At 35.1% G+C, this 20447-nt stretch overlaps 1 protein-coding gene across 2 annotated transcripts in view; it reads left to right on the top strand.

Annotated features, from left to right (window-relative positions):
• Positions 1-20447, top strand: part of Uvrag (UV radiation resistance associated) — a 310440-nt gene that overhangs the window by 164824 nt on the left and 125169 nt on the right. For both annotated transcript variants that reach the window (XM_005379880.2, XM_005379881.2), the window contains one exon: positions 11215-11341. In XM_005379880.2, coding sequence (XP_005379937.1) covers positions 11215-11341 — 127 coding nt within the window. The remainder of the gene's footprint in view (positions 1-11214; positions 11342-20447) is intronic.

Below are 20447 nucleotides of genomic sequence, written 5' to 3'. Positions count from 1 at the left end.
AGAAATCGATAGCATTCCTATACACAAACAACAAACAGATTGAGAGAGAAATTAAGGAAACCATACCTTTCACAATAACATCCAAGAAATTGAAATATTTTCTCTGAAATAGAACACATTTTAGCCCATAGAGCATACCTACTGAAATTTGTTCTATTAGCTGCTATAAATTTGCTTCATGGGACTGTTTTCATTGTATCCTGTAAGTTCCAGAAAGTCCTATTGGCATTATCATCTAATTTTAGAAACTGTCCAATTGCTTTTTCAATTTTATGTGTAACTCACAGGTTGTTTAGAACGTGTTATTTAATTTCTATGTGTTTGTGCAGTTTTAGATCAATGTAACAAAAGAAGTAAAAGATCTGTTCAATGAAAACCACAGTGCTCTGAAAAAAGAGATCAAAGAAGATTTCAGTAAATGGAAAAATATTCCTTGCTCATGGATAGGAAGAACCAACATTGTGAAAATGGCCATACTACCAAAATTGTTGTACAGATTCAATGCAGTTCCCATTAAACTACCATTAGCATACCTCACAGATCTAGAGACAACATTCCTTAAATTATCTGGAACCAGAAGAGACCCTGAATAGCAAAAACAATCCTGGGCAACAAGGACAAGTCAGGTGGAATCACAATCCCTGACCGGAAATTATACTACAAAGCTACTGTCATAAAATCAACCTGGTACTGGCTAAAAAACAGAACTGAGGATCAATGGAACAGACTGGAAGAAACAGCCACAACCACAAACATGCTCAGCCACCTAATGTTTGATAAAGGGGCCAAACAAACTCACTGGAAGAACAATAGCCTCTTTAATAAATTGCTTTGCCACCTGCCAAACACTGAAAATAGATCCAAATCTATCACCATGCACCAAACTCAAGTCCAAATGGATCACAGATCTCAATATTAAAGCAGAAACACTAAATCTATTGGAAGAGAAAGTAGGTAAAAACCTTGAAGACAGGTAGGCAGAGAGTTCATGAACAAAAACCAAACTGCACGTGAAACACTTCAAAGAATCAACAACTGAGATTCATCCTATTAAAAAGCTTTTGTACTTCCAAAAAAATCACAAATAGAGTCAAAAGAGAGCCCACAGAGTGGGAAAACATTTTAGCTAACTGTCCCTCAGACAAAGGACTTCTATCTAGAACATATAAAAAATTTAAAAATATCAGTCCCCCCAAATTCAAAGACCCAATCCAAAAATGGGCAGCTGAGATGAATACACACTTCTCAGATAGTGAAATACAAATGGCAAATAAATACATGAGAAAATGTTCAACATCATTAGTCATTCAAGAAATGCAAATTAAAACAACGCTGAGATTGCACCTCACCCCAGTAAGAATGGTTAGCATTAAGAAATCAACCAATAACAAATGCTGGTGAGGCTGTGGAGAAATAGGAACTCTTGTCCACTGCTGGTGGGAATGCAGACTGGTGAAACCACTGTGGAGATCAGTTTGGAGATTCCTTAGCAAACTAGGTATTGAGGTCCCGTTCAGTGCAGCTATTCCCCTTCTGTGTATTTTCCCGGAAGATCTAAAAACCTCATATCACAGCAATATATGTGCACCTATGTTCATAGCAGCACAATTTGTAATTGCTAAATTGTGGAAGCCACCCAAATGTCCATCCACTGAGGAATGGATAAAAAAATTGTGGTACTTTTATATAATGGAATATTACTCAGCTGTAAAGAAAGATAAACTTGAGGCTTTTATAGGTAAATGGTCACAACTAGAGACCATACTCATAAGTGAAATGAATCAGACCTGCATGTTCAAGCACCACATTGTCTCACTAGTGTAAAACCTGAAAGAGTGAATAAAAACTAGGAGGTATAATAGACATTGAGAAATGAAAGGAAAATGCTCAAGGGTGAAGGGCAACTGGGATATGGGAAAAGAGAAGGGAAAGAAGGAGAAATTTTGTATGTATGTATACACTGGGTAGTTAACATAGTTGAACTACTGTCTTCTATTTCTTTGCTGAAAGAAACAGTTAATGATTCCTTGTGATCAGTCTTGCATGTCTCTGTTTTCCTGAGAAACACTTTGAAGATATCTATATGTAATACAACAAGCATTGTTAATTTCCTACCATTTTGTTTGTAACTCTGTATTGTTTGTATTGTTCTTTTGCTATTTTGTATATGGTTATCTGTTTGTTAATGTTTTCTTTATTTTAGAGAAAAAGATAATTTCAATTCCTTTGAATTAACTTAAGCATGTTCTTTGAGGTAGTATGTGGTCTGTTTTGGAGAAATTCCCATATGCAGCTGAGAAGAATATATATTCTGCTGTTGTTGGCTGGAATCCTGTAGGTATCCACTGCGTCCATCTGTTCAAAGGTTTGATTCAGCTCTGATATTTCAGTGTTGATTTTTTTGTCTGGTTGATTTATCTATTTATCACAGTGGGATATTGAGGGTCCATCACTACAGTTAATGCTTATCTGAGTTTTCATATTCATTAATGCTTGTTTTATATATTAGATGTGCTGGTATTTGGTGCATATATATTTATGATTGTTATTGCCTCTTCTTGGATTGTTCCCTTAAGAAATATGTAGAGATCTTCTTTGTCTCTTCTGCTCAGTCTTGAAATCCACTTTTCTGCAAATAGAATAGCTACTCTTGCTTTTTTCTTGGCTCCTGTCACATGAGGTATTGTTTTCCATCCTTTGACTTGCAGCCTTTGAATTTCTTTTTGAGTTAAATGTGTTTCTTTATTGCAGTATATTTTTGAGTCTTATTTCTTGGTCCATTCTGGCAATGTGTTTCTTTTGACTGGTGAATAAGACCATTTACATTGATGGTTATAACTGATTGATAAGTATTGATTTATCCTTATCGGGGCTGGGGATTTTGCTCAGCGGCACAGCACCTGCCTGGCAAGTGTGAGGTCATGAGTTCGATTTCCAGTACTGGGGTGGGAGGGAAATATCCTTATCATATTATTTTGGTGTTGTTGGTTCCCTTTCTTTCCCTTCTGTTTAATTACTTGCCTTACTTGGTAGATTCATTCTTTTGAGAGCTTGTTTGGAGGTTCTAGCAGGGGAGCGCATCTACTTGTATGCTCTTGACAGAGGAATGGTCCTCCTCTATCTTCATCTGAGGGTCATTCCTTTGAGATTCGTGGAATTGTTGTCTCCATTGTGTTTTTCAAGAATATCCTTCAGAACTCTTTGGAGTGTGGGTTTGGCAGTTGTGAATTTCTTCAGTGTCTTATTTCTCCATCAGTTTTGAAAGATAATTTTGCAGGGTACGTCATTCTTGGTTGGAGGTTTTCTTTTAGAGCTTGAAATACTTCATTCCTAGCTCTCCCTGATTTCAGGATTTGTGTTGAGAAGTCTGCTGTGGTTCTGATGGGTTACCTTTATAGGTGATTTGTTTCTTTTCTCTAATAGCTTTTAACATTCTGTTCCTGTGTTCAGTTTCTGGAATCTTGACTATCATATGCCTTGGTGTAGTTGTTTATGATCATAGCTGACTAGAATTCTATATGCCTCATTAACTGTATGTCAAATTCTTTTTCTATGCTTAGGAAGTTTTCTATTATTACCTCTATAAACATGTCTTTTATATCCTTTGTGCTGTCTTCTGATATTTTTCATTGATTTCGATTATGTTGCTCTTCTTTGCATCATCATCTATCAGCTGTTGGGTTGATTTTTCACGGTCCCTTGCTATTTTTAAGAAGTTTTTCATTTGATGATTGCTAACCATAAACCTGTTTTCTAGATGTGATATTCTGTTCTTACAGTGGTTGAGTTTTTGCATATACCTTTAATAGAATTTTTAATCTCCTGAATGTCTGCTTGAATCTGTTTTATGGAGTCTAGTTCTTTATTATGTTGAGGCTTCATGGTTTCCGTCACTTTCCTAAGCTCCTGTAATTTTTAAATCTGTATTTGCTCTAGATTTACTGTCTTAATTACTTTTCTTGTTGCTGAGACAAAATACTCAACACCCAGAGTTAAAGGGGGAAAGGTTTATTTAGCTCACAATTTATAGAGGTTTTAGTTCATAGTTGGCTGGCTCCAAGGCAGGGTAGCATGGTGGAGGGGCAGCATGGTAGAGGGGCATCATGTAGGAGAAACAGTCCATGGCAAGCAGGCAAGCGAGAATATGTTAGCCTTCTTTCTGTCCCTTGTATTTTATGCAAGGTACCTGCCCAAGGGCAGATGTAGCACTCACACCCTTAATCTAGTCAGAATTCTGCCAAATCCATCAGTGGACCAATTTAGTAATCACACACCCTGGATCCCAGCACCACACATTCTAGATCCAGCCACCTCTGAAAAACATCCCCTATGACAGCATGAGCTCTGAGGGGTCATCTAGACACAAGCCATAACACTGACCATGTCATTTTTTATGGTCATCATCTCTTTAGTTGTCTGGTTTGTTAGACAACAAAATTTGTTAAAATTTGTTTTTTTCTAGAGCCTCATTCATCTGCTTTGTTATTTCTGCTGCTACCATTTCAGAAAGTTCAACTGGATGACTTTTGATTTTTTTCCTCCTCAATGTCCCCTGAATTTGTCTTGAGTGAGCTGAAGGTCTGGAGTTGCATCTTGCTTCTGAGTTTTCTCATTTTCTAATTTTTAAATTTTTTTTTGCATTGATGCTTGTAAATTGCTTGTGATAGGTAGCTTTATTGCTAGTATCAAGATGTTTTTAGGGAATGACTACTTTTCAGAGATGTTCTAGGTATAGCTGGCTTTTTCTTTTGAGTCTGTGTCAGGATCCTGCCTTTTCAACTTATTAGGGATGAGAAGTTTCTCCTTGTTTGGTCTAGCACTCAGTTCTTTGGTATTGGATTATAGCATTGTTTATAACCCCTGCCACAGACAATTTGGTATTGGCATACAAGGAAGAACAACTGATTATAACAACTGTGTCACTTTGGTTAAAGTAGTACAATCAGTAATAACAGAAGCATCAAGCACAGTCTAGAAAATGACAACTATGATAACTGTTAATTTGCCACCTTTAACCACATGTACAAGATATATAGTTACATAACAAAATCTAAAACAAATAAGAAAATTATATACAGTAAATATCATCTCCTTTCTTCTTTTTTTCTGCAAGTTGTTTTATTCCACTGTGTGGATTCCAAATCTCTGAGAGGTTGATTTGTTGATGTTTACCCCTCCACCATCTCCCCTGAAGTCCTAATAAGTCTGTTTTGGTATCATAAAATTTGTAGACTCTGGTGCATTTGCCTATATACTTGTGAGAAAATGAGAATGAACAGCCTAGTATAGTGTTATTGTGGATATATTTGGTACCTTCATGATTTACAGGACCATATTTTAAGAACTTTGCCTTAGAATTTTAGTTCCAATGTGATCTGTAAGAAGATGTTTCTATTATTGTTACTTATAAATTAATCTGTCATCCTAAAGGGAGTGTTTAATGTCACCCTGATTTTTTTTGTTAAAGATCCATAAATAGGAATGTTGTGTGTTTGCAAGTAGATAAATATTTGTGCTTTTCATTTCTGATACAGTTGTATAAAAACAGTAAAATCCATTTAAAAGTGATACATAGAGATAAATATATGATACTAACTGCACATGGAGTAAACGTAGATAGGGCACAGAAACCCATTAGAAGATACAGAATGTTAAGATCTTCAAGCAATGTGTCTTTAAAGTATTAAAAAGAAAGTATAACTAGATCACACTTGGGCAGTTTGTCTACTCATCAGAAATGAGAGTCAATAATCCTGGTTTTGTATGACTTGATATATTTCTGTAAATCAGCCAGTCTACGCATGCCTTCCAGTATTAGCTTACTATTTAGATTAAGTATAGTCTTCTTTGAATTAATTTAGATTAATGTATAGCCTTCTTTGAATCTAGAACGAACAAACTAGTTTGAACGTGTACCCTGGAATACAGCAGGTTTACCACCTACCCAGAAATCCTATTGTTCTCTGAAGAGGTTTTTTTTTTTTTCTGTGTTTTCTTTCTCTGCCCAAGTAGAATTTAATTTGCATATTTTGTGGAAATTTTCAAGTCATGAAAATTGAACACCTAGCCTTTTGTGGCACTTACTTCCTAAGGTTTGCCTCTTTTTTCCTCAGTAATATACATGAGACAGGTTTTCTATCACACCATAGAATTGCTAAAGAAAACCCATATCGTATCTTTGGTTTTTTTCCATGATGAGCAGCCTCATTGGACTTTCTGCTCCAATTTGTTGTAATATACAGTAATATAAAAGTTCTGATTTCAAGCATTTTAAAATGTACAGTTTAGTGATGTTAAATGCATTCATTGAGTTATGCAGCCATTGTCACCATCCATTTTTACAGTTCTTTGTCTGATAAAACTAAGACCCTAGACCCATTAAACTCTAAATCCCCAGTCGCTCTGGCAACCACATGCTACTTCCTGTCTCTATGATTTTGACTGCTCTAAAAACTCTCATGTAAGTGGTACCATATAGTATATGTCTTTTTATGACTATTTTATTTCACACAGCATAATGTCCTCAAGATTTATCCATGTCACTGCATACTGCAGAATTTCCTTCCTTGATAAAGCTGAATCATATTCCATTGCAGGTATACAACACAGTTTGCTTATCCATTTATCTGTTGATGAATACTTGGGTTGTTTCCACTTTTTAGAACCTCACTGACTCTTGGCCTTTGGACAGGGGGTTGGCAGGGCAAAGTGACCTTGTTTCCAGTAGACCTAAATGCCAAAAGGCAGAAAACATTTCAGATTGATCTAGAGGCATGTCCCTCATAAGCATTTATGTAGAAGTACCTTGTAAATATTTGGAACATTCTTTGTAAAGGCATATTTCATAGACTTTTCAGACCTAATGTAATAATGATTCTTGGAAATAAGCTTTTCTGCTTGTTTTCTTGGCTTGACTGTCTTTAATGGATTGTTGTGTCATCTGTTTAGAATCAGTATTTCAAGGATGAAGAAGAAAGCATTTTGGGTGAGAAATTATTACTGTAAAGTACTTTCAGCACAAGTGCCCAAAGTCATTTTCCATGCCCACTGCTTCAACAGGGACATACCATAATACATCTGACTCAATTCTCAAACTTGCTTATTGTCTGTAAATCAAATCAAGTACTGACTTTTTCCTTTTGAAGTTTTCTACCAGTTCATTGCAGGTCTTAGTAACTTATTTAATGAATCAGGTTTTTTTCCCTATTACAATGTTAATTAGCTATTTTATACCTTTGGGTGGAGGTAAAAATGTGTTAGGTATAGCCAGATTGTTGTTAGGTCAAGATTTATGTCAGAGAAAAATCATTAGAAGTATATATAATTGACACCGTTTGGTAAGCACCAGGAGGGAAGGGTATATACATTTCATATGTAGTAATTCTGTGTGTATGTACACATATGCTTATTATAAAAGCAAGATTTCAAATTTTATCTGGAGACAAAGCAAAATATTTAGAGAATAAAAGGCATTTGAACAATGTTTAAACTATGGTTTGACATAGACTTAACTGAGCAATATGTATATGAAGAAATAAGTTAGTAGATTTATTTAAAACTTAATTGTATCTTTTAACTAGAAGATGTCAGGGATTTTCTTTTCTTAGCAAACACTCAGTAAATTTGATCTTTGTTGGGATTGAACCCATGGCCTCATGTGTGGTAAACACAGACTAGGCACATACTAAGCATACCCCAACCCCCAAATTGACACTTCGGTATATAGTTCTATGATTTTTAAAAAATAAACTTCCTTCTAAACATAGTTTTAGATTTATAGAAAAATAGTACAGGAAGCATAGAGCTCCCAAATGTATCATTCTCTCTTCCAATTTCTTCTATTATGAAGATCTTGTACTAGTGTGATATATGTGCCAAAATTGATTATTCAGTACTGCTAAACTATAACTCACTAAAGTCCAAACATTATAATAGGTTCACACTATTAGACAGTTCTATGAATTTTGACAAATGTATCGCTGTTACATGTATCCGCCATTACAGTGTCATACAAAATAGTTTCATTTCCCTAAAAATCTCATTTCCATCTGCTCATTGCTTTCTCCATTCCCCTTGTCCACAGGCAGGCAAGATGTGTTTACTGTTTCTAGTTTTTGCTTTCTTCAGAATGCCATACAGTAGGAACCACAATATGTAACTTTTTCAGACAAGCTGCTTTCACATAACAATATGAATTTTGGGTTTTTTTATATCTTTTCATCACAGTTTATCTGTTGACTTACTGAAGTATCTCTTTTTTTCCCCAAGTTTTGGCAGTTATAAATTTGCTGTAGATATTTGTATGTAATTTTTTGGCCTGAAGTTTTCAACTTATCCAGATAGATATCTAATAATACAATTGCTGAATCATGTAGTAAGCCTGTCTTTACCTTTTGCAAACTATAGTATCTTCACAATTGGCAGTGTCATTTCACATTATCACTAGCAGTGAACAAAAATCACAATTGTTTGTATCCTCATAGCATTTTGTGTTGGGGAATGGGATTCTTGTTATTCTAATAGATGTACAGTTGTATCTCATTTTGGTTTTAGTTTATAATTCTCTGATGACATTATGTTAACTATCTTTTCATTAGCTTATTTTCTTCCTATGTATCTTCTTTGGTGAAATAGCTGTTTAGATCTTTGTTCCATTTTTTTAATTGGGTTGTTTGTTTTCTTATTGTTGAGTTTTAGGGTTCTTTGTGTATTTTAAATACTAGTCTTTTATCAGACATGTTTTGCAAAGATTTTTTACCATCTGAGGCCTGTCTTTTAATCTCTTACTAGTGTGTCTCACAGACTAGTTTTTAATATTAGTGAACTTCCAAATTACAATTTCTTTTTTCATGGATCTTGATTTACGGACTTTTTAAATTGACTTCTTTCACATAGCATAATGTTTTCAAGGTTCATTTGTGTTGTACTCTATATCAGTACTTAGTTTCTTTCTGTTGTAAAACAAAATTTGACTTTTTACATTGTATTTATTCATCCATTGATGGACATTTGGTTGTTTATACTTTCTGGCTATTATGAATAATGCCGTTTCAAGGTGCCACCTCTCCAGACATGCATCTGATTTTGGTGTTACATCTGAAAAGTCACCTAGATTTTCTCCTATATTACCTTCTAGATGTTGTATAATTTTTTATTTTACATTGAGATGTGATCTACTTGAAGCTATTTTTTATGAAAGGGGGAGGATCTATATTTAGATTCATTTATTTTTTTTTCTATGTTTGAATAGTGATTTCAGCATCATTTGTGTAAAGATTGTTCCTTTTTTATGAATTGCTTTAGTTTCTTTGTCAGAGATCATTTGACTGTGTTTATGTGAACCTATTTATGGGCCTTGTTGCATTGATCTGTTTTTGTATTCTTTTACTCATAGGATACTGTCTTTTTTTATAGTAAACCTTGAGATTGGGAACTGTCACCCCTCCAACATTTTTTTTCTTCCCAAGGTTGTATTGGCTATCCAGAATCAATTTGTTGATAGTCTTATGGCACAAATAGTAGATTTTACCCCCTTGGGCATAGTTCTATAGTTCTCTGAGGTCTTGTTCTTTGTATTTGATTTCAGTATATTTTCTTTGTTGGGTAGTCTCTATTCTGTTTTCTAGCTAAGACTATTTTTTCTGTCTTCCATTCTGCCTTTGAACTCATTCCCTGAGATTTTTGCTCTAGTTATTTGTAGTTCTAAATTTTCCATTTGGCTCTTATATCTTCTGTATCTTTACTAAGACATTCTGTTTCTTTGGTCAGGCCTCCTGTTTTTTCATGTGTTTCACGCATGTTTTAAATGCTGTTGAAGCATTTTTATGATGGCAGTCTTCAGGTCTTTGTCAGATAATTGTAACGTGCCTGTCATCTCAGTGTTGGCATCTACTAACAGTCCTTTTTCTCTTACTTTGACATCTTCCTGATTTGGGGTTATGAGTAATTTTTGATGGAAACTTGGACATTTTGGAGTAATGGTATGAATCTCTGGATATCATTTAAACCCGTTGTTTAGTTAGCTTCCTCTGGCATCTCTCTACTGAGGGAAAGGAAGTACTGTTTCATTACCACCTGGAGGTGTAGAAATCCAGATTCCTTCCGCATGTAGGCTGAGGAGGAAGGACGAGCGTTCGTTAATGCTGGCCAGGAATAGGAGTTCCAGCTCTCCCCTAGACCTCCACTGATACCTTTTGGCTGGAAGAAGTAGGCGTGCCTCTTTGCTGCTCTCTACCCGGCCACTGCTTGTGTCACAGGGAATAGGATGTTGTCATTGATGCTGAGTGTTGCTGAAAGTTCTGACTCCACTAGGGCTCCTCTGATACCACTGGGGAGAAAGAACATTATTTCAGTACTGACAGGTAGGTGGTAAAAGTCCAGGCTTCCCATGTGGTGCCTGCATGGGGCCTTGTTGGCTGCTGCTGGGCAGGGGTGAAAAGCTTATATTATGATATCAGCAAATACCTTTTCTAAAGTGGGCTGGGTATTAGAGCATCTTGGTTCAGCTTACTGCGAGTGGAAATGTACTTTTGTTTCTATGGATATGCCTATTCTGGACATTTCTTACGAATGGACCTATATAATATATGGACTTTTTAAATTGACTTCTTTCAACATAGCATAATGTTTTCAAGGCTCATTTGTGTTGTAATATATATCAGTACTTAGTTTCCTTCTGTTGCAAAACAAAATTTGGTTATATAGATTTACCACATTTTATTTATTCATCCGTTGATGGACATTTGGTTGTTTATACTTTCTGGCTATTATGAATAATGCTGCTTCAAGGATTTATGTTCAGGTTTTTGTGTGGACGTGTTTTTCATTCTCTTTGTACCTGAGAGTGGAATTGCTAGTTCCTATGGAAACTTTTTTAGAACACCTTTTCACCTTTTTTAGAACACCCGTTCTTTTTAGTAATAATTTCTAGGCTTGTATTATAATATCAGCAATGGGGCCTGCGATGTTTTGTTCTGTCTTTTGGGTTCTCAGAACTGTCTCTAGAATTAAGATTAATATCTACCCTTGGTTATTTATTTCTAAATTTTTCCATTAAAATAATAGCAGCTGATAATTAAAGTTACTTTAAAGATCTCAAGAGATCTATAGAATTGATGACTATTAAACTATCCTTCACTTAAAGTATTGTGAATGTATAATTCAGAGTAATGACTTTTTATATTCCCAAATTTACCTGTGATTTTATTTATTTAGAAAAAAGAAAGTGAATGCCTACAATTAAAAATTTTGGTGCTTCAAAATGAACTGGAAAGACAGAAGAAAGCTTTGGGACAGGAAGTGGCATTACTGCATAAGCAACAAATTGCACTAAAGGACAAAGGTGGGTAGAACATCATACACACAGCATAACCTTCACATTGAGTAGATTCTTCTTTCTTGTAGGCTCAAATACTGATCTTTGCATAAACACTGATAGAAGTTTAATTTTAATTTTTATTTTTAATTTATTTTTTGTTTTTTTTCCGGTACTGGGAACTGAACTCCCAACCTTGCTCTTGTCAGGCAGGTGCTGTGCCGCTGAGCTAAATCCCCAGCCCCAGAAGTTTAATTTTTAAAGTACTTTTTGGACTATTTTGAAGTTGATAGATACAGAAAAGTGTATGACTTGAAATTTCCCAATGTGAACACACCCATGGAAGCAAAGTCTCAACCAGAAAAGCATTGCCAGGAGTCCTCGTTTCAGAAACCTTCTCTTACTCCCTTCCAATCACTGCATCGCCAGCTAGAATAACCACTGCTCTGGCTGGTTTGGCCTGTTTTTGAACTTTGAGTCCTCTGTGTGCATTTTGCATGCCAGCTTTGCCAATATTATGTTAGATTCGTTCTTACCTTCACATAGTTATAATTTGTTCATTCTTAATGTCAAACAGTATCCTATTCTGTGAATATGAATTTATTTGTTTACCTTTCTTGTTGGTTTTAGTAATTTCCACTTTGGCATTGTTATAGTTAATGCCTCTCTGAGTATTCCAATACATTTCTTAATGAATATGTTTGTGGGTATTTGTATGGAAAGCTAGGGGTAAATTTTTAGCCTCATGTGATGTACTATTTTCAGTTTTAGTAGACTGTATTTAAAACATTTTCAAAATGGTTTTCTGTTTACCTTCCCTCCACCTATTAGTGGTTTTGTTCTCCATCTTTGTCAGCATTTAGTACTTTGTCTTTTTTGTTTTAGTTTTACTGGTAGGTATGGTATAGTGCCCTCTTGCAGTTGTAATTTTTATTTTCCTGGAGATTAATAAATTGAACACTATTTTATATGTTTTGTACTAATTCACTTTTCTGGGAATTACCAGTTGAAACCTTTGCCTAGTTTTTAATTACTTGGATTAACTTATTTTAAAGAATTGTTTGGCATATGCATTACAATTACATTCTTCTCTTCTGTAGCTTTAAATGGGCAGAAGTTCCACTTTATCAATCTTTTGCACTTGAGATTATTTTGTGCGTAGTTTAAGAAATATTTCTCTACTTTTGGTTCACAAAGACATTCTGTATTTTCTCTTACATGCTTTGCTGATGTTTTACATTTACATCCTTGATTTATCTGGAGTTTATCTGAATGTAATGTAAGAGTTAAAATTATTTTTTTGCATACAGATGATTAATTGCCCAGCACTACTTATTGACAATCATCTTTTCTCCATTACACTGAAGTTTCACTTTTTTTTTTTTTTTTTTTTTTTTTTGTTTTTCTCCGGTACCGGGAACCGAACTCACAACCTTGCACTTGCCAGGCAGGTGCTTTGCCGCTGAGCTAAATCCCCAGCCCCTGAAGTTTCACTTTTGTCATAAATTAGTTGACCATATATATATATTTGTCAGTCTGGGAAGGGCCCTCTGTTTTGTTCCTTTGATCTATTTTTCTACCATTATCACACCGTTTTAATTTTCCTCATATCATAATAGGCCTTGATATGTGTTAAAGTTGGTTTACTTCAAGATGACCTTAGTTATTTTTGTCCTTTTGCATTTTCATATTAACTTATATAAAGTAAAGAAAGCCTGACCAGGACTGTGATGAAAGTGCATTGAACATATATACCAGTGTAGTAGAATTGTTAAAACATAGTCTTCCATCCCAAGAAAATGGCATGTGCCTTTGTTTATTAGATCATTTTTGCAAAAACACTATTAAAATGAAATAGTTATTAGTTGTGTAGGTTTTTTTCCATGATTAATTGAATTTATTTTGAACTTTTGATGTTTTATAGTACTATTGTAAATACCTTTAAATTTTATTTCCTATTTGTTGGCTCAGTATAAACAAGTGATTTAAAAAGTGATATTAATTTTTATTTTGTTATGTTCAAAGGAAAATTCACTACAAGCTTCATAAACAGATGAGCAGTTGTTAATGTTGTTAATGTTAACGTTAGCAGTTGTTAATGGCCCCACAGCTGCAGCTCTTGCTGTGATTATTTATGTTATAATTTAGCAATATTATAATCAAATAATTAAATTGTAGTTAATTTAAGCATAGTTTAAATTTAGTGACAGTATAAAGATAGCAATAGTGCAGAAAGTTTTAAACACAGATGAAGATGTAATTCATATAGAAGTTGACCACTTTAAAGTGTATAATTCAGTATTTTTTTATTCGTGGCATTGCTTCTGCAATGATAACAGTATTTCTGCTAACTTCTAAAAGAAAACGTATGAGCACTAGCCTACATTGTACGTTCCCCTTCCCCAGTCTTAAGCAGACACTCATCAACTTTCTGCCTCTATAGATTTACCTATTCTGGATATTTCATATTAACTGAATCATGTGATATGTGGTCTTTTATGACCAAATTCTTTTGTTTAGCATATTTTCAAAGTTCAGCCACATTGTAGTATGTATCAGTACTTCATTTTTCTATTGCCAAGTAAGTACTCAATTATATCAACATGGCACATCTGATTTATCCATTAATCGGTTGGCTCATCTGCATTTATGCTTTTGCTTAACTGCTAAGCGTGCGCTCTACCACTGAGCTATACTCCCAGTCCTTATTATGTGTTTTTGAAATGAGAATTAATTTTCATTTCCCTCAAGTACTACAATCATTAGAATGTTAGGATCTAATGTTGGTTGACATTCTGGTCCCTCGGTAAGTATGAGAAAGAGTGCTGCTGTTGGCTTCAATCCATAGCTGTTGGGAGTCTGTGTACACTGTGGTAATCAGTACTGGGGACTGCGAAAGAGAAAGATAGCTAGATACAGATAACCAAATTTATATACTAGTAGGTCCCGACCTACTTTTGGGGGACCCCTATTCTTCGTGGTGGTTGTACTTTGTAACTGGAGACATATCTATTTTATTACTTAGGCACTTGATTCTGAGCCCAAGAACTCAATTAAGATACAAAGTCAATAATATATGATAGCCTTGACTTTGATACTGATTCTTCTGAATGATAGTAAAGGAATTATTTAACTTCTGTACCTTTTTACACATCTGTTCAGTAAGGACAGCTGTGTCCTTAGTGTAACAGGGCCCATAATAGTGCCATAGGAATTAATTTGTATAAACATTAGGAAGAAACCAGGTGCCTATGATATATTTTATAGTTTTGTTTATAAAAATCATTATACCAGGATGATTTTTTTGGAAGAGACCGTGTAGATAATTTCTACCCAAGTGCTAGCTTGCTGAGTAGCCAGATAACTCCTAAGGGCCTTATTACTCCACACCCATTGGCTTTCCCTTCCCATACCTCAGAGGTAGTGGTTCTCAACTCGAGCTGTGCAACAGATCCAGCTGGATCATGAGCTGATCTTTTCAGCGTTAGCATTTGTTAATGTATATGTTTTCACTTCTGGAAGATATTAGTAGTTTAATTTATGATGTTTAATAAAAAGACTTCCCCTCATTAGTGTGTCGAGCCAAGGTACCATCCTAATAAATACATCTATTGTTTTAGAGGACCCGCTATCCAAACTTAACCCCCAAAGCAGAAAGATTGTTCAAAAAGAGAAGCAGCACTCTGTCAAAATGAGTAGGTTGGAAATTTAGTTTAAAAAACAATATGAAGGATTGTTCCTAAGGAAATATTTTCAGTAGAATGTAGGTCCTTATGAACAGATATTGATACAAATCCAAGAATACTTCAGGGGTCCCAGAAAGTGGTATTAATTTAATAAAGACAGAATTCACTCATCTTTGTAGGAAGAAGCTGCTTTTTTATGCAGTTAGTTTCTTGACAATAAGAACAGTGTATAACTTTATAGTTAGAAAGTGCTTATGCAGATTATCATCTTTGATCTTCAGCACATTCCTGAAAGTTAAGTAGGGCAGATATTGTTAACTTCATTTTATACTTGAGGTACTGTGAGGTAAATGACTTGTCCCGGAACACAAAAAATTGGGAGGAACTGGGATGTAGACTCAAATATTTTGGCTCCAAGTTCTGTGCTTTTCTCACTATTCTATATCCCCTAAAACCTTACAAAGTACATTTATTTGAATCCCTCATAAATCCTGTGAAGCAGCTTTTATTGAAACCTTGTAACATGTGAGATATTTTAGTTATGGTATATCATTTGATTCTTAAAATAGTTGTAAGAGAGAAGTTTTATTCCATTTTAACAAATGATAAGTAGTCCTGAGAGAGAATGTTTATTCCCTTTTCCCAAATAAGGAAAACTGTGGCTCAGAGACATTTCTCAAGGCCACAAGTAAGTGATAGATCCAAATTCAAATACAAATTTCTTTGACTCTAAAACCTCTCTATCTCCAGTACACAAAATATCACTGAGGCTTTCTCTAGCATATGTCTTAAAGGTAAACTGACAGTTTGCTATGTTTCCATTTGACCTATGGACCAATAGCTGGAGAACTTTTCGGTACTCTTCTTTTTCATTACAAGACAGCTGAAGTGGATTTTCCCTAGAGATTGTTTTGATTTGGTAGCATTCTAATTAATTAAGAAACCTGGACTAAAATTTGTGATTTTCTTATTTTGTTTTTAGAGGAGTCATTCAACCTTTTGGGGATTACTGTACTTTCTCTTCAGAAACAAAACAAAATTCTTCATTATACAGTGAGCATAATATCTTCCAGCTCTAAGATCCTCTTCATCTTATAAGGGTAGGGTTGGTAGAAAAGATGGGGATCTGTTCACCTTTTAGGAGAATCCCTTTCTTACTCAATAAATGGACCCCTCCCAAAAAAGACTATCTGACCCCAGTGTGTCTGTAATTGTGATCTATTAACTGAGAAGTCATTTGGTGGAGATGACCTTTTAAAATCTCTAAGCAGCCAAACTCTTTACTTAGATTTTTTGTTGCCTTTGGGAAGCAAGAACAAAAGCAAACACTTTTCTTTTGATGACATTATGTGTAGAAGTCAAATATGTCAGGTTTCATTGCTCAGATTTGGAAAAATAAATTCCTCTTCATATTTTCAGTAAATAAAGGATTCTTGCCAAAACGAGAAATACTTTTCTATGAAATTATCAATTAGAATGGTTTTTTATTATATTTTTCCAAGAAATTTGTGTAATTAGGATGACTTATATGTGTAGTTTGTTCTGTGTAATTAGCTCTCGCTGGATCAGTAAAGTATTGTGTTTGTTTGGCCTGTGTCTCAGATAAAAGAGCATCACACCATGTATTTGAGTTAATGCTTTAATTTCTATCAAAAGTTTTAAGTTTCTGTTATAAAGATGTTATTAGCCATTGTATAATAGTGTTCTCCTTCACTTAGGTCATAAGACTACTTGAAAAATTACTTCATAATTTTTTAACCCAAGGTAAATTTGTCAGAAATAATTGCAGAATTTTAATTTGTTAGTCTGTATGGTTTTTTGTTTGTTTTGTCTTTTTGAGACAGGGTTTCATTATGCAGTTCAGGCTGGCCTTAATCTCACTCTGTAGCCCAGGTTGACCTCAAACTCATGCAATCCTCCTGCCTCAGCCTCCAGAGTGCTGGGATTGCAGGCATGTGCCACCATGCCCCGCCAATCTGTATGGTTTTAATTTTGTAAATAGCTATCTTACGGAAATTCCTAAACAACCTTCCTTCAAGTTTATTATTATTTGCCTATCAAAAATGTCTGGGCCTGAGAATAATTTTTCCTTAAGATTTACACTATTAATATTTTTTAACTTTTAGCAATTGGTATTAAAAGCAGCTTTTGAAAAGCAGTAAGAGTCAGGCAACTTGTGGGTGGAGGAGCACAGGGAAGACATATGGGTCCTAAACAAACTTCAGATCTCATTTTTTTTAAAAAAGATTACATTTCCATACGTTTATATTGATTTACTTTAGTAATGTCTTAGCCAAATTGTAGGAAAGGCAAACTGTCATTTTAATCTCCTTTGATAGATGGTATAGATGTAGAAATGTATAGATGTAAAGAAATCTGTCACCTGACAGAATTATATTGTACTTTGTCATAATTTTTTCATACTTACACCCCCAAAGCACTGGAAGTGGCATTTACAAAACTACATTTATGTTTAGATGGTTCATCGTAAAGGTAAAAAGAGACCATAATGCGTGTAAAGGAAATGGCATGAACGCTTGCTTGTGTGTGTGTGTGCACACTCATCAGTTCATTTATGGAACACTTCAGCAGAGTCAGGCTTTATGTGAGAAGTTAGGATCACAATGAAAGTTATATAACAGATTTATGGAAGGAGGAATACAGATGACACACATCTGAAAACAAGAACCCAGTAAGAGACATAGAAGTAGAGTAGGGAATTGCAAGTCATTCCAGTTAAGGAATTCCTTCAACTAAGGATTTATTTGAACATTTTACTGAAAGGTTTGATGAAGTATTAAAATTACATAGAAATTTCTCAAAGATAAAGAATAGATAAGACTATTTGATTAATGCAATACAGACTGTATATTAGATGCATGTTTTAGAAATTTTTCTCTGACTGCATACTTGAGGGTAGAAAATTCCCTATTAGGAAATTATTTTAGTAATCTAACAGCACATAATAAAAATCTAAGATGGGGAATGTAAAGGGAGGAGAGAGGATATAGCTTCAAGAGATATTTAGATGATAAATTCTACTACGAATTGTTTATAGGACTGAAGGAGAGAGGTCAAGAAAAGGGTTTGGATAGGTTCTAGTTTCTGATTTGGACAGCTGCCTGGATGGTTGAACCATTCAGCAGGACACTAGAGGAGATGCAGGTATTGAGGTAAAAAATGAAGAAGGAAAGAATTAGTATTTCCAGTTTTTGGTACTCATGTAATAGGTGAGACAGATCATAAACCAACAAATTAGATAATATTATATTATGTTATAAGTAGTAGACATTATGAGACAATAACATATTGTGACAAGCACTAGAAAAAAGTTGTGGGATGAAGATAACTCTAAGGGACTATTTTTGATAAAAATTGCTCAGGAAAGGTTTGCTTAAGCAGCTCAGCCTTGGAAGATAAGAAGAGCTAGGGGCCAGTGGAGGAAGCAGCAAGTGAAAAGTCATGGGTGTGGGAGGGACATGACCCATGGAATTAAAAAGTCACTGTAGCTAGAACATAATGTGTAAGAGTGGCATGACATAGAACATAATATGTAAGAGTAGCATGATGTGGGGGTGGATGAGAAGAAATTTAGAGGATATGTAGAAGTATTTACCTTCTCCATTTACTAGAAGGGCGAAGCTGAGCAGGCGTCATGGGCACAGCACTGGTGTGTAGAACACTAAAGAAATCCTTCCTTTATTTCAGTAATCCGAGGTGAGGTCTCAGTCCTATTTTTGGAGTTGAGGAAGATCTAAGCGTCATCTCTGAATGGGAAAGGAAACTTATTAGGAATTGCAGGATTGCCGGACAAGTTGCCCACTTCGCTTTGTGTTATTACTTTGAAGTAAAATCAGTCATACAAGAGCTTCATGAGTGCAGACACAGAGAATACCATTATGGAATAAAAGTGAAATTATCTCCATTTTACAAACTATGCGGAAAATGAAGCTTTAGAGAAGTTAAAGCTTGTTTAGAGTCTCAAAAGTGTAAGTAAGACTTCAGCCCAGATATTTCTGATTCCTAGACCTACGGGCTTTTGGGTACAGTGCACTGCCCACACAAGATCTACCTGTTGTTCTTAATAACTAAAATTAGCTCTGAGCTCAGCACTCAAGCCGGTTGTGGAGAGGTATGAAAGGTATTGATTGCTCTCAGTAACCTGTTTTAAAGAAATTTAGCAATTATTTGAGAGGAAAAATACTCCCTTAGTAATAATATCTGAAAGGAATTTAGTGTGAAATTTCTTATGTGTAAGGTATTAAATGTAATGAAGTATATACAATTAAGTGCAATTTTACACAACTTACACAAAATATATTAACCCTTGAAACTCTGGGCAACATCAGAAATCAGTATAAAAAAGGCATTTCAACAGGGAGACAAGCTGAAGTAATCCAAGTATATTGGTTTTTGGTTATCTGACTTCATGTGGAAAACCCAGAAAGATGACAGTTTTTTTTGGTTTTTAACTGTAACTTTGACAGAAGCTGGCCATTAGCCAATCTGAGACCAAACTCTGGTAAGAGAGAGCCTAAAAAGTCTGTGATTTGTTTTGTTGAGGGAAGCAAGGTTCATATTCTTTAGTGATTAGATTTACAGGAGCCAGCATAGACATTTGGTTATTAAAGTTATAGGTCCTGACTTAATGTTCCTGCTGAACAGTGGGGCCATCTTTGTTAATATAGTGGAATGTTGTTATAGGCCTAACAGGACCGAAAATTTTGGAAAAATGGCAAGCCAAGCATGCATATTTGCTGTCCTTCTCTCCAATTCCCCATTGATATGACAGTAAAGATACATGCATAAAGGGTGAATCTGTGGTAGTTGGGTGTGGTGACGTAAGCCTGTCATCCAAGCACTCTGGGAGGCTAAAACAGAAGGATTATAAGCTCAAGCCCATGCTGGGCAACTCAGCGATTTAGCAAGACCATGTCTCAAAATCAAAATAAAAACAAAAGAATAAATCCACAACAATGGTAAAAACATGAAGAGACCATCAGACTAGCAAAGATTTTGACATCATTCTCAGAGACACAGACTAGATAGGACTGCTTAGGTGAATATACTAGAGGAGAGAAAAACTGTAGCCCAGAATGGAAATGGGAAATGCTATAGTAAAAGTTTCTGGTAAAGACAGCCTTCAGAGACGTCAAGCTTGGAATTACCAAGTACAGATATCAGCTTGGAATTACCAAGTACAGATATCAGGAACTACCTGGAGCAGTAATCAGGGTAGGTGGGCCTACTGGCCTATTCTCTTCCTTCTGTTTATCTGGAGTAACTCCCTATTATATTTGATTTAGCTCATTTCTAAACATATGGATTCTTGACCTGCATAGGTCCCATGCTCTAAGTGTCTGATGTGGTAGAAAGGCCTAAAATGACTTAAGACTTTTATAACCAACCTAGAGGAAAACATGAAAGACAGCTCTGCTTAAGAGTAA

Source organism: Chinchilla lanigera, unplaced genomic scaffold (genome assembly GCF_000276665.1).
Source record: "Chinchilla lanigera isolate Chin_1 unplaced genomic scaffold, ChiLan1.0 scaffold00013, whole genome shotgun sequence".
NCBI lineage: Eukaryota > Metazoa > Chordata > Mammalia > Rodentia > Chinchillidae > Chinchilla > Chinchilla lanigera.
This window is presented reverse-complemented; position numbering and strand designations above follow the sequence as displayed.